Source organism: Gossypium arboreum, chromosome 6 (assembly GCF_025698485.1).
Source record: "Gossypium arboreum isolate Shixiya-1 chromosome 6, ASM2569848v2, whole genome shotgun sequence".
Lineage (NCBI taxonomy): Eukaryota > Viridiplantae > Streptophyta > Magnoliopsida > Malvales > Malvaceae > Gossypium > Gossypium arboreum.
In genome coordinates this window covers 141,816,964-141,831,321 of record NC_069075.1, presented here as the reverse complement: position 1 = coordinate 141,831,321, position 14,358 = coordinate 141,816,964, and the positions used below count along the sequence as shown (strand labels likewise).

Below are 14,358 nucleotides of genomic sequence, written 5' to 3'. Positions count from 1 at the left end.
ATAATAACAAATTCAACTCTTAAATTTTAGACATTCTATCAATGTGGTCCTTATTTAACAAATTTAGCATGCAACATGTGTGAATGTTGAGGCTAATTTTGTTGATTTTTTTAGAATCAATAAATTTGACAAAACATGTAAACATTAAGGACTAAATTCGTTGTTATAGCAATCAAAAGTATGTACAACTAACAAAAGACATTAACGTCGTAATTAATTGTCTTTAATTACTTACTTGCAATATTAAAAAGAATTAAATTACTCTACTTTTTTTTAGAAATATCAATTTATTAATTTTAAAAATATTGAGAAACAAATTAAATTATGCACCCTAAGCATCACACAATCCCATTGCAATACCATCTATTTATAGTCCATTATAGTGTTTTCTATAACAGATGGATAATTGTGGGATAATGCATGATTTAGTTTAGGATATTGCTACCAACATATATCAACATCTGTTCACTTATCTGATTTGGGTTGGAAGTGTTTTGGGTTTTGAGTCATACTGATTTTGGGCTATTTAGTTTTAATGTCTCTGAGTTATTTCAGGTTCGAATAATTTTGAGTTATGATCAATTTTAGTTTAAATCATTTTAGATTATTTGTTTGGGTTAGTTTGAGTTTAGATTATTTTGTGTTTATGTCATTTTAATTTAGATTGTTCCAAGTTTGAGTCAATTTTGAGTTCGAATTAGCATAAGTTTAAGTTAAACGTAATTTTTAGAATCAAATCAAGTTAAACTAGGTTTGGATTCGATTTGATCAGAATGAACCGAATTTATTATTATTATTTTTTATATACAAGTAAAAAATCTCCATTGCTACCCTGATTACTGGGCTCAAAGAAGCCCATCTATTTAATTTTTGGGCCATTTAGGTCCACTACCTATTGCTTAAATTGGACCGGACCTGGACCGACATAACAAGCCGTATTATATATATTAGCCTTTACAGCCCATAAGTATTTATAGAGAGCTGCAAAGCGAAAGGGACAGAAAAAAATCAGAGAAATTCTCACTTGTCTTGCTGCCAAAGAAAAGTTCCCAAAAACTCCGATCGACGATGTCCGGTATGGAACGATTGCACAGGATGTTCGCCGGTGCTGGTGGCGCGTTGGGTCACCCACCGCCGGATTCGCCGACTCTCGATTCGTCGGAGCAGGTCTACATCTCCTCTTTGGCCCTCCTCAAAATGCTCAAGCACGGTACCCCTCTCTGTCTCCCTCTGTGTGTGTATTTATATATACATACTTCCTATTCTCTTCTGCTGATTTTACTTGCTTAAGTGATTAGGGTTTCTCTGCATTATATTTTTGTTGAGAAAATTGATAGAAACAATCGATGGGTTATACTGTATTGCTTTTTGCGTTTTAGGGTTTACTTTATTGAATAAAAACTTCGATTTTCTGATCTGCCTTTCATTTACTTGCTTATGAGACATGTGAGCTGTTTCAATTTCGATTTTAGGAATAATTTAGACTTTTAATTTTTAAATCCTGACCTAAACGTGAAAGCCTGAATCTAAACCCGACCTGATGTTATTTGACTATAAAAAATGAACAACCCGAACCAGATTTCACCTTATCCTGAAGTGATCTGAACTCGGAACTGATCCGAACAATTTAAAACTTGAATTAACTTGATCCAGATTGACTCTACCTAAAATCAATTTGACCTGTCCAATTGTTAGGTCTAAGATAACCTATACCTGATGGTTGTTGTGATTCTGTTTCTGAGTTTTGCTTGATGTGAAAATTTTATAGGAAGAGCTGGAGTTCCCATGGAAGTTATGGGTTTGATGTTGGGAGAGTTTGTTGATGAGTACACAGTACGTGTTGTGGATGTCTTTGCGATGCCACAGAGTGGTACTGGTGTCAGTGTTGAAGCTGTGGATCATGTTTTTCAAACAAATATGCTTGATATGCTCAAACAAACTGGAAGGTATTAGCTACTCTCGAGTTTCTTTCATATTAGCTTATAATTGTTGCTGGAAATAACTCGAGCTTTGAAGAAATAATACTTTTTTAACAAGATTTGATGGTTTTGTACCCCTTGATTACCTGTTTCTCTCAATTGAGCTGACCCTTTTGCTTGGTCTTGCAGACCAGAGATGGTGGTGGGTTGGTACCATTCACATCCTGGATTTGGCTGCTGGCTGTCTGGTGTTGACATAAACACACAGCAGGTTGTGTTCAAACTTCTTTGCATAGTGCTGCATTAGACACATGCTAGGACACTTACTATTTTACTGTAGCTTAGAAGATTTTCTTGTCAGATCATGAGCCTTTTTTTATCTTCCATCAGTGTTAGCATTGATGCAGCCCATTGATCATTTCATTCTTTTCTTACAAAGAAACAAAAAACTCAACTTAGCTAGCTCTTATATTCAGTTTCACGATATTATTTGTCTTATAGGGTTCTTTTTCCTCTACGTTTCAATTCTTTCTATTCTGTAGTTAGGGAGTGGGGTGGTTCAAGGGCATGGGTTTTGCTTTGATAACACTGTCCTTAATTGATACCTGTAAGGCAATCATTTTGGACGCTGCATTGTATTGATTGTGATTCATAGTTTTTTAAACTCTCCAGTCTCTCCTGCCCCGTTCCTTCTCTCTTTTTCCACCTTTCCTGGTTTTGAAGCTTTGATCATTTGGAAGACATCAAAAACGTGTCAAAAGTCTTTCATGCTCGGAATTTAACATATTTTATTGCTTGCAGAGTTTTGAAGCTTTGAACCAAAGGGCTGTAGCAGTGGTGGTGGACCCAATTCAGAGTGTTAAAGGGAAAGTAGTGATTGATGCATTCCGCTTGATCAACCCACAAACCATGATGCTTGGCCAAGAACCACGTCAGACAACATCTAATCTCGGGCATCTTAATAAGCCATCTATTCAAGTGAGTGCCAAATGAATACGTCTTACTGTTTTCGTGTATCTTCTTGTACTTGTGATGTCTCATTCATCTCACCATTTTCATTTGTCAGGCATTAATACATGGGCTAAACAGACATTACTACTCCATAGCCATTAACTACCGGAAGAATGAACTCGAGGAAAAGATGCTGTTGAATCTTCACAAGAAGAAGTGGACAGATGGACTGACACTTAGACGTTTTGATACTCATTCCAAAACTAATGAGCAGACTGTTCAGGTGATTGAATAGACTTTATCATCCAAGCTATGCTGTTGTATGTATGTGTATATATATTGATGTCCCCCATGGAAGCGAGGTATCTTCCATAAAGTGATGATGTTGTGTTGGTTTATTTTGATATGTGCAGGAAATGCTGAATTTAGCTATAAAATACAATAAGGCAGTGCAGGAGGAAGATGAATTACCTCCTGAGAAGCTGGCGATCGCAAATGTCGGCCGACAAGATGCCAAGAAGCACTTAGAGGAACATGTCTCGAACTTGATGTCGTCAAACATAGTTCAGACATTGGGAACTATGCTCGACACGGTGGTGTTCTAAAACTCTTTTAGCACCTGTATACTCTTTTTTCATATTCAGGAACTATCATAGCTTGTTGGTCAAAAAACTGCCATTGTATTGTCAAATTTGAAAGGGACTGTCATGTTGTCTCATTAATCTCTCTGTTATCCCCTCTTTGATGTGTAAGTGGGATTGTGAAGATGTTTAACTTTTGTTACTTGCCTTCTGGTAGTTTTCTGAGATTCTTCATATTGCAATTATTGCTCAAGTTTTTTAAAACCAGACCAGTGGTTCAGCTCAATCAATCGGATTAGGTTTAATTAAATAAATTATTAAAAATTTATAATAAAAAAATGAAAAATATTAACTACAGTTTTTTAGTCTGGTTTAACTAGTTTCAAATGGTTCACTCAAAAAGTAAGTTTAAACCAGTTCATGAATTTTGGTTTAATTGATTTGATTGTCGAGTCCAATTTGATTTCAACAGTGGTTTTGCATGTTTTTGGGCTTACATTCGTGATCTGGAGAAATTCAAATATAATTAGGTTATTATCAAGCTTTGCTCAAGTGAACGGATTTTGAGTATCATTTGTTTTCATTTAAGTTAGTAAGTTGTTAAGGTCTTTGTTTTTGAAGTCTCTCTAATGAGTTTCTAGCGATGATTTAATTATTGGTATGATATGATAGATCAATACTCATCGATGAGTATAAAAATATTGGTTAAATTTAAGTTAATCTGATGATTTTTATTAAAAATCGAAAAAGAAGGTTGTTTAGATTTTGATCAATAGATTTTTTACATTCAAAACTATTTTATAAAAAAATTTGATTTAGGAAGAGAAGGGGATGGAAAACTTTCGATTGATGCAGTTTTCATATGGTGCGAATAAAGATGGCCATACAGTAGCAATTTTAACAGCTTAATGAATTAAATAAAAAACTTGGATAGTTTGTGTAATCATTTTATAATTTTTTAAAATTAGATGACCAAAACATAAACTTATTAATAAATTAATGATCTTGTATGTAGTTTACCCTAAGCCTTTCTAAATGCTGTTAATTAAGATGAGACTAAAGCCCAGCCCAAAATTGTTAAAAACATTGATTTGCCAAAGCTTCCCGTTTATTAAACAACGCTTTCGATACTTGGCTGACTCTGCTTTTCTCTGTACTCTGCCAATTTGATTAAAAACTAAAAAAGGAAAAAGCTTCAAAAAACAATGGAGAAGATGATGGCATTGAGATCCGTTTCTAGAGCAGCGTGTTTCAGATCTTCCCGTTTTACCCCCATTGCTGTCACGGCCGCCATCAATCACAGTCGCCACTTGGTTTCCCGGAGTTTCTTCTCTATCTCATCGCCTATCGCCACTAATCCGCCTGGAAACACCCCTTCTGGTACTTTTTTCTATTCTTTTGGATTCTTTTTTGATTACCCATTTCTCGTTTTTTTAATTATAATGGAAATCGCTGAGTTTATCTTTCTCGCTTTTCTGATTATATTGGGAATCGCTGAGTCTATCGACTTAGATTTAGTGTTTTAGCAATAATATAGCTCGTGGCTAACTTTTTCTTCTTGAGATTTCAAATTTGTAGCTATTTTTTTACGTCTGCGAGATTTGAACTTGTTGAGGGATTTTGACTGTTCGGGGAGAAGTCTGTGAAGTATCATTTGCCGAGGGCCTACCGCCTCCTTAAGTCTATGTTCGGTTTTATTTCTGGGTTTTATCTCCCGACTCTACTGAGAGTCCGAGTGAGTTCTGAGGCTGGTTGTGCCAAGAACCCGAGGAGGAGGGCCTACGAACCTCTTAGCAGGTCCGGTATTAGACTTGGATGTCTATGTTCAGTTTTATTGTTGGGTTTTGTCTCCTGAGTCTATTGAAAGTTCAAGTGGGTTCACAGACTGAGTTTGCCAAGAGAGCGGGAGCACTTTCACTCATCAAGTAAATCTCAACATTTGCTCTTGGTAGGATTTGCAAATGTTGAGTTTTCTTGCTAGGTGGAGGCGGGAACCGCCACCACGGCAGGCTCTCAGCAGAACCAGTCTGTAAACGCACTCAGGCTCTCAGCGGATTTGGGAGACAAAACCCAGGGATAAAACCGAACATATACATTCTGAGCCCAATGCTGGACCTGTTGAGGTGTCTGTCGTTCCTCAATGGATGACATTTCACAGACTTTTTCCCAAGCAATCTAAATCCTGTCAACAGAACTATACTCCTTGAAGGTTGGATTTTTAAGCTCTTCACAATCCCCTTAAGGTTGTGGGTGTTTTCTGCTAATTTATGGGTTTTTGATGTGTACTTGTGTGTATGATATTAGGACGCAGCTACTTTAATGAAACTATATTTTGTACCTGCTTACGATTAAGGGCTGGTATTACCTTGATAAAGGCGTTGAAATTAAATTTAGACGTAGACAGTGTATAGATTTGTAAATAGAGTGCATTAAATGTATACGAACTTCTAGTGGATTGTGTAGCATGTTGTAACTTGTAATAATACCAACTTGTATCAAGTTCCAAGACATTCTTAATTCATGAGTGAAAATATGCAGATGGGAGGTCGTCCTTTGCGTTGAGATCGGGAAGCATGCGCTATTTTAGTGAAGATGCAGCTCATTTGCCTGACATAAACGACACTGAGATTCTGAATGTTTTCAAGGACTTAATGGCTGCAAGTTGGGATGAGCTTCCCTATTCGGTCGTACAAGATGCAAAGAAAGCCTTGTCGAAAAATACTGATGACAAAGCCGGTCAGGAAGCTTTGAGAAATGTTTTCCGTGCTGCTGAAGCTGTTGAAGAGTTTGGTGGTATTCTAATCACCATGAAAATGGAACTCGATGACAGCATCGGAATGAGCGGAGAGGTATTACTATAATATATAAAGACCTCGTTTTTCCCTTCTCTTTTCTTTCTATTGCCGATTGTTGGCATCTGATGAATCGAATCCTTTATTTCGTAGAATGTAAAACCTTTATCAAGCGAGTTTGCTGCTGCACTTAAGACAGTGTTCCAACGATACGCGACTTACTTGGATGCATTTGGTCCTAACGAAACCTACTTGCGAAAGAAGGTAGAGAATGAGTTGGGATCAAAGATGATCTACCTAAAGATGAGATGTAGTGGCCTAGGTTCTGAGTGGGGAAAGGTAATAAACTTATTTACAGCATATCTATGAATTCGGTTACGACTGCATGATCAGCGTTTATTCATGCACTTCGTATCATTTTTCATGTAGTTCATGTATTAATACGAAACAAGAGAATTATGATTTAGGTTAAAGTGCCAAAATGCCTCAGATTATATATACTATTTGCAACATATCTATGAATTCAGTCACGACTGCATGATCTACCTCGACCATGTTTTAACACGGTTTATTCATTCACTTCATATCATTTTCTCGTAGTTCGTGTTTAATACGAAACAAGAGAATTACAATTTAGGTTAAGATGCCTCAGCTTGTATATGCTAATTGCTATTTGTTCTTCTGTGACCATGGTTAACATCTTAACCGTCCGGTATTCCAGAACACCAGGCTGAACCCCGGGCTAAACTATAACCTGCTTTCCAATCCATCTTCATCTGCCGAGACTTATATGCATTCATGGAAACAGTTTAACGCAAACTTTAGGTGTATGAATCATGCAATTGCGAAAAATGTAATTTGGTCTAATATCTTTTTCGGTTGCTTTCGATGCAGATTACCGTTCTTGGAACCTCGGGACTCTCTGGATCTTATGTGGAACAAAGAGCTTAGCAGTAAATTGTTGAGACATTTCATGTGAACTCTTTTTTTTGTTCTGTTTTAGATCATGTTTATGAATAGTAGGAGACAAGTTGGTGTTGTTCTCCTAGAAAACCTTGGGAGTTTGCTTGGAAAGCTAAATAAAAAGGCTTATGTTGTCAAAAAAACAATAAATCAAAATGTAAAATCATGTTTCTGAAATTTTTTTCATGGGAAAATTTGCATGAAAATTTTTATGGGAAAATTTTTCTCCAGCTTAAGGGTTATTGGGTTCAAGTCAATTTTAAGTATGATATTAACACATTTTATATTTATTTGAACTTATTTAATCTAAAATATAGGTTTAAAATTTTGCTCAAATTTGTCATATTTGTAACTAACTAACTCATTTATTTTGGCCATGCATATATAACTTTTATTTTCTAAAATTTTATATTTTATTTTTTTATTTTTTTCGTTTATTGAATTTTCATATGTAATCAATTTTATTTAATGTTTACATAATAGTATTATATGTTACTAATGATTTATTCTTTTTGTTATAAATTACATAATATAGTATATTATAAATTTAGAAAACAAATTGAGCTAGCATGAATATTTGAGCTTGGATTGAACTTATATTTTAAATGGGTTTAATTTTTTATTTAAACTTATTTTTAGATTTAATATTTTAACTTCAACTATTTTGAATTTGAGTAAATCTTGAGTTTTAAGTGATAATTCTATCCTCAAACAGGTCTACTATTGACCTAATCTTACCCCATATATTTGCAAATGAGGGTTAATAATAGTTCTTATTAGGATATAAATACTGAGTATAAATGTAAGAGTGCAATTCTTCAAATATATAAAAGTATTCATATTAAATTTTGAAAGAAAAAGAGAAACTTGAAACAAAAGTGACTAAGATACTATTAGTATTTGTACTTTATTTTAGTATCATAATTTTTCTTAGTCCAATTGTTGACACTAAAAACATTGATGGATGTCAATGATTGGACTAAAATTTTTTATAGATAAAAAGATTTTTTGAAGTAAAAGAATTATATCAAAGTATAGAAACTTGTAACATATTTAAATATATGGAGTCTTGGCTAATCTGGTCCCTTTACGCCAAGACCAAGATTCCGAGGGTGATTTAGGCAAAGGTGGTAGCAACACAACTTTTCTACATAACCCAAATGGCCACCCTTCACAATGACAAAACTCCCTAATGATCGATCGCCTTCGGAAATCCTCCGAATCAAACTTCCAAATCTCTGGGAAATCAACATTCTTTAAACTCGAACAACGGGAGAAATTTGATTTAGCCGACGTAAACGCTTCCCTACTAACACCACTCGAACACAACGCAAAACAACTCCCTACTGAAAAGAATTCATCATCTTCATTATCGTTGTCTCTTCTTTTAAAATGATTCGAGCTTATGTAAATCTCTCCCGTCGATGGAGATAACACCCACGAAAAGCTTCCCGTCATTGAACTCGTCTTTCTGTTCATCTTTTCCATCGCTCGAGTCCGGATTTCCGAAACTACTACCTATAAACAACATATCACAAACAAAGAAAGAAACGAAACAAAACAGAATGAACATTCGTACGTATAGGAAGAGTGGGAAATTGTTGATACCTCAGACTCGTCATCAATGTCACTCGTTGCGTTATCGTCGTCATCGTGACCCGAACTCGAAAACCGACCATTGAAACTATGGCAATGGGAAAATGCTTCCTTTAAAAGTGTAGCTATGAATTTGCATCTCTTAGAATGATGAGAGTTCTCTTCTTGGTAAAAGACACTCATGTTTGGAAATGCCAAATTGATTTTTAAGACACTGACTTTATATTATACATATTCTTATATAACAATGATTATTATAAGACTTTTATGGTGAAATTATGGATTTGGTCCCTCTATTATGTTGAATTTGAGATTTAAGTACTATACTTTAATTCGACATGATTCTTAGTTTAAATGGTTAACACGATTAACTATTCCAGTTAAATAAAAAAGCATTGATTGTTATAGACATATATGGTGGTCAAATTATGGGTTTTATCCTCTATTATGCTTAAATTTAGGATTTATTCATTGTGTTTTAATCTAATATAATTTAATCCTTTACTTTTATAATATCATTAGAACTTTTCAGGTGTTATAGGAATATCATTTAATTGACTAGTGACTGCTTAAATAGCCTCGGTTAATCCAGCATGTTTTTATAAAAGTCAATATAATCTTTATAAAGCTCTTTTTCATACCGAAATTTAATCGAAAATAGTATAATAATATTAACTACTTGGACTAACTAATAATATTATAAGAACAAAGGTACCAAATTAAGGTATAAGAACATCATAAAAGAAGTATACGGGCTAAATTCCAAAAACGAGCATAGTTGAAGGACCAAAATTAGAATTTAACCAACTTGTTATAGTTCCTTTATTTGTTTTGATGTTTGTGTTGATAATGGCTTTACAGCTTACTGAAAATACTGGGATTCTATATCCTTTGGGGTAAAGACTAAGTTAAATTAAAACACACAAAAAAAAGGGGGGGGCTAAAGACATATCAACAAATAATTTGGGATTAAATAAATTCCCTATTGAGACCCTTCAAAGTGAATTTATAAATTTGTTTTCACCTTTTCCATAAAATAGTTTCCTTTGGAGTTACTTACAAGTAATTTCCTGAAGCTGAAGTCACGGTGAAAACTGAGACTTGGTACCAAACGATGACGGATTGTATTGGGACAATAAGGATTTTGTCTTTTTCAACTAATTCATATATTATTAACCTTAAATTTTCTTATCGAGCCAAGGTCGAATACAAAAATTGGCAAACGAGTTTAATTGAGTTCGATTATATCTTGAGCTAAACTCGAACTTAAAAATAAATGTTTGATTGAGTTTAAACCGAGTATCGAGTTTATTAGTATTCAACCTTAGCTCGGCTCAATTACATCCCTACTTACAAATTATTCGAGTTTGACTCGAAAGAAAACTTGAATATGATTTGATCATTTATTGAGCCATGTTCAAGTTATTGTGCAAGCTAAAGCTTGAGTACCTTATTACTTTGAGCAATTGGTGAATCTAGTTGAGCTTTTTTTATAGTATATTTTTGTGTATATCATATAAACAAGGTTAATTGAGCGAAGCTCTGACTTTTATAATAGTGTATTCGATCAAGCTCTAAGAGAATTTTCAAATAATAAATTTCAAGTCAAGTTTTAAATTGTTCGAGTTGAGCTTGTATAATAGTATACCATTGAGTCATTGTCAAGTCGAACTCGAGCTAACAAACAAGTCGAATTTGAATACCTTAAATATTCAATTTGAACAATTCACGAGCTTAACATACCTTTTTTATTTATAATATATTTATATTAAATTACCAATTTACTCTTAATATAATACAAACATAAACCCTAAACATAAAATTTATATATAAAACGAGTTTGAACATGAGCTCAAGGTACAAATCATATGAACTAGTTTAATCGAGCCAAGTTTTTATTGGTATATAAAACTTGTTATATGCAATTTTTTTTTAACCCTAAATTTACACTCCTTATAAATTTAAAATTTAGACCCTCTGCTTTTATTTTTAAAACATTAATTTTTATACTTTTTAAATTTCAAAATTCAAATCTAACTGTTAACACTGACACTTTTTGAAATTCTTAATGGCACCACTTTCGAAGAACTGGTCTTTCATGCCTGCAAGGATAAAGATAAATATTTAACTAATAATCGGAATATCCAAATAGTATCGATACATGATCAGACTTAAGCCAAAATATATCATACATTGATTACTTAATATCTAAGCTATCAAATCTTTCAACCAAGAACCAATAGTTTCCATTCATCCGTCTGCTTCATGTATCAACTTCCCTCGAACACATAACAGAACTCTAAAGTTGAGTTCTTCTAGAACGAGTCAGGGGTAAAAGTACTATAAAGGCACTTGTATTAGGAGTTAATTTGAATTTTACCCCTTTACTCAAAAACAGTTAAATTAATCTTTATACGTTAGATCAAAGAGCAAATTAATTCTTCTGTTTAAAATTTTCATTCATTTCTACTGTTAAAAACTGGAGTTCTTGACAAAATAACTAGACAGTTACATGTGACGTGCCACATCTACCTTATGCTGACATACATAAAACAATTTTTAACCGTAAAAATAGATGGAATTGTTAACAAAAGGACCGATTTATTTACCCCTTTTTGAGTAAAGGGAGCATAATGAAATCTGACTCTTAATACAAGGATTTTCATGATACTTTTACCTGAGCCGGGGTATAGACAACCAGCAAATCAGGTGAAATATTTGCATGCATGCGTGGCAATTACTGTATGAAAAGACAAGAACAAACGACTAAAGCAACTGTTTTGGTGCAAATAAACATACATGCTTCATGTTCCTAACACTCATTATTTACCCTAAGAAACTCAACCCTAAACCGTAAAACTATACTTCTAGAAGGGAAAATGTGATATCATCAATTAAATCATATCATGAAATATGATAGGACAGTCCAACTAATAGCATTTGCATCTGTCAGAAACGAAGAAAAAGTAATCTCCAACCTCAGACAAACTTCATGAATGGAAAAAGGAAAAAGCAACAAATAATGACAAGCTTTTTTGTCTGGTTTCCCACCTAATTTTAGAACCAAACAGAAAAAACTAGAACATGAATGAATCGTACACAATGTTCAAATGTTAGAATTTGATATACTCGATGATTTAGTATGCAATTCCCAATAAACCTCGAAACAGTCTTTTGTATGGTATTGATGCAATGTATAGTTTACAGTTCTTTGACTCGAACATATGATGAGGCCATCTAACTTCACCGAGAATATTGTAAAAGTAACCACCTTGGATGACAGAAGCTGTATTGAAAAAGTTTAACTCGACCGCCAGTATTCAAATCCCGAATAAACCTCGAGGTGGTCTTTTGTATGGAATTGACACAATGTATGGTTTACAGTTCTTTGAATCGAAGAAACAATGAGGCTATCTAACTTCACCGAGAATATTGTAAAAGAAACCACCTTGGACGACCAGTTTTTAACCGTAGAAATGGATGGAATTCTTAACAGAATGACCAGTTTGCTTTTTGATCTAACGTACAAGGACTAATTTGTCCATTTTTTTAGTAGAGAGGGCATAATGCAATCTAACTCTTAGTACAAGGGCCTCCATGGTACTTTTACCATTTTTTGTACGTTACTGGCACAGTGTATAGTTTATAGTTCTTTGACTCGAACAAACTATGATACCATCTAACCTCACTAAGAATATAGTAGAAGTAATCCAATCAGGAGGAAAACATGCTGCATAAGCAAACCTAGAAGGAACTTAAACCGGAATCAACACAACAGCCCGAATTTCGAAAGGATATGAAAGTTAAGTGTCACCTATTTAGCTAGAACATCTCTATTGAGATGCACCTTTCCTTTTTTCCTAGCTACTAATCAAAACATGGTTTAAAATTAAAAACCAAGCGGTAATCAATCTAAGAATCACAAAGCAAAAGCATATGAAAGAGGCAACATAATGCAATAATTTTAACTGGAATTCAATTCAAACGGTGATAATCGAATTTAGAAAAAAGTACCCTACAAACACAGGGCTAGTCCGAAACAGGAGATTTGTTGAGTTGTTGAGAAGTAAGAGATATAAGAGACTGAAGCTTAGCAACAGCAGAGGCTTTCTCGGGCGGACATTTAGAGAGTGAAACATTCAAAGAATGAAAAGCTTCATCGAGCTTACCAGCAGCTAATGCGGCACAACCGGCTTTATAAGCCTCATCAGCCAGCCGAGCATCATACTCGGATGAATAAAGGCTTTTGTTTCTCGACAATGACGAAGACGGGGAATCGAGGAAAGCCGTGGCACGTGCGTATTCGAGATTAGTGATAGCGGTGTTGATATCGGCCATGAGAGCTTCGGGTGTTAATGGGAAAGTCTTCACTCCATCAAAAACACTGAAATGAGGGTTCCCTTCCCCAGAACCCATCTGCTTCGTTTGAAGTATTTTCCGTCAAAATTCGTATTTTCCATCAAAATTCACCATTTTCCGTCAAAATTCGCCGTCAATATGCTCATGCAATCATATCAACTTCATATACACAAACAATTATAAACTCAGTACACATAGTTTATACTAAATTTTAACAGAAAATACTAACAATATCAACATTCGAACTAAAATTTCTTTTTTTTTTTGAACTAAAATCTCTATTTATAACCAAAATTTAACAATTTAATCAACTCTAAATTACTGAATTAACAACCTTTAACATTTATAAAACAAAACCCAGAAAAGTTGTGGAACATGTTAATGATTAAAGGATCAAAATGAACAACTTTTAAACTAGAATCAAATCATTCCAAAAAAAACATAAACAGAAATAATAAAAACACTAACCTGAAAAGATGATAAACGTCTTCAAGATTCAAAAACAAAGCTTCTTTGCTCCGATAATGAATTGGGTTTATCGATGTTGTAGTAGAATCGAGATTTGGAGCAAATTTCTATTGAAGCAAGCAAAATTTTCTACTTTAAACTTTTTTCTCCCAACAATTGCTTGTGATAATCAATTAAATCCCTTTTTAAGTTCTAATGATCTAACTTCCTAAACTTGAACTTAAGTGATGATTAAAAGACGACGAATCGATTTGTTTCCAACAACCGATTTGATTGTGTTTTTTTTGTTTCTGGGATAGACTGGTTGGTTTGGTCCTCAAAACAATCTTGAAATTACTGGTCAAACTTTATAATTAGTATCTTTATTTTACTCAACTTATAAATTTCGTCCCTTATTTTAAATTTTATAATTAGTCCCTGTATCTTACTCAACTTATAAATTTAGTCCTCTATTTTATTAGTTTACCCGTCTCAGTTTTTTTACAAAAGCAACAAACATTATTTTGAGTGGATTTTTATCTTTTATATCAATTTTTTAAAAAATACACAATTTGAACTCAAAGCAAAGCTAAAATATTGTTTAAGAGACCAAAATTGAATAATAAATTGAGGGTTAAAGTACTTAAAGGTAGAATTTTTACCATTATTAATTTATAATTTTATAAATTTTAAAGAAGTTAAAAGAAATTTCCTTTATTGAGAGGGCCAAGGCCACTACTTACCCTTTGG

General features: G+C 33.8%; 4 protein-coding genes across 5 annotated transcripts; 2 read left to right on the top strand and 2 right to left on the bottom strand.

The window, feature by feature from the left end:
- The first annotated feature begins 964 nt into the window (after window positions 1–964).
- LOC108480424 (26S proteasome non-ATPase regulatory subunit 14 homolog) lies at window positions 965–3,715 on the top strand. The gene is made up of 6 exons (XM_017783423.2): window positions 965–1,210; window positions 1,769–1,946; window positions 2,109–2,190; window positions 2,721–2,897; window positions 2,986–3,153; window positions 3,284–3,715. The coding sequence occupies exons 1-6, from the start codon at window positions 1,069–1,071 to the stop codon at window positions 3,473–3,475; spliced, it is 939 nt and encodes a 312-aa protein (XP_017638912.1). The 5' UTR covers window positions 965–1,068; the 3' UTR covers window positions 3,476–3,715.
- A 446-nt stretch (window positions 3,716–4,161) lies between these two features.
- Window positions 4,162–7,426, top strand: LOC108480628 (succinate dehydrogenase subunit 5, mitochondrial). Its single transcript, XM_017783677.2, has 4 exons — window positions 4,162–4,831; window positions 5,990–6,300; window positions 6,397–6,582; window positions 7,138–7,426. The coding sequence occupies exons 1-4, from the start codon at window positions 4,657–4,659 to the stop codon at window positions 7,192–7,194; spliced, it is 729 nt and encodes a 242-aa protein (XP_017639166.1). The 5' UTR covers window positions 4,162–4,656; the 3' UTR covers window positions 7,195–7,426.
- A 594-nt stretch (window positions 7,427–8,020) lies between these two features.
- LOC108481805 (uncharacterized) lies at window positions 8,021–9,019 on the bottom strand. The gene is made up of 2 exons (XM_017784884.2): window positions 8,815–9,019; window positions 8,021–8,724 (listed from the first exon to the last, which is right to left on the bottom strand). The coding sequence occupies exons 1-2, from the start codon at window positions 8,983–8,985 to the stop codon at window positions 8,260–8,262; spliced, it is 636 nt and encodes a 211-aa protein (XP_017640373.1). The 5' UTR covers window positions 8,986–9,019; the 3' UTR covers window positions 8,021–8,259.
- Window positions 9,020–10,527: 1,508 nt separating this feature from the next.
- On the bottom strand, window positions 10,528–13,974 carry LOC108480941 (uncharacterized). Of its 2 annotated transcripts, XM_017784091.2 has the most exons (3): window positions 13,630–13,974; window positions 12,972–13,320; window positions 10,528–10,904 (listed from the first exon to the last, which is right to left on the bottom strand). In XM_017784091.2, the coding sequence occupies exons 2-3, from the start codon at window positions 13,216–13,218 to the stop codon at window positions 10,843–10,845; spliced, it is 309 nt and encodes a 102-aa protein (XP_017639580.1). In that variant the 5' UTR covers window positions 13,219–13,320; window positions 13,630–13,974; the 3' UTR covers window positions 10,528–10,842. The 2 variants fall into 2 exon arrangements, with proteins under 2 accessions (XP_017639580.1, XP_017639579.1); XM_017784090.2 differs by lacking the exon at window positions 10,528–10,904 and having other exon boundaries at window positions 12,765–13,320.
- Window positions 13,975–14,358: the final 384 nt, after the last annotated feature.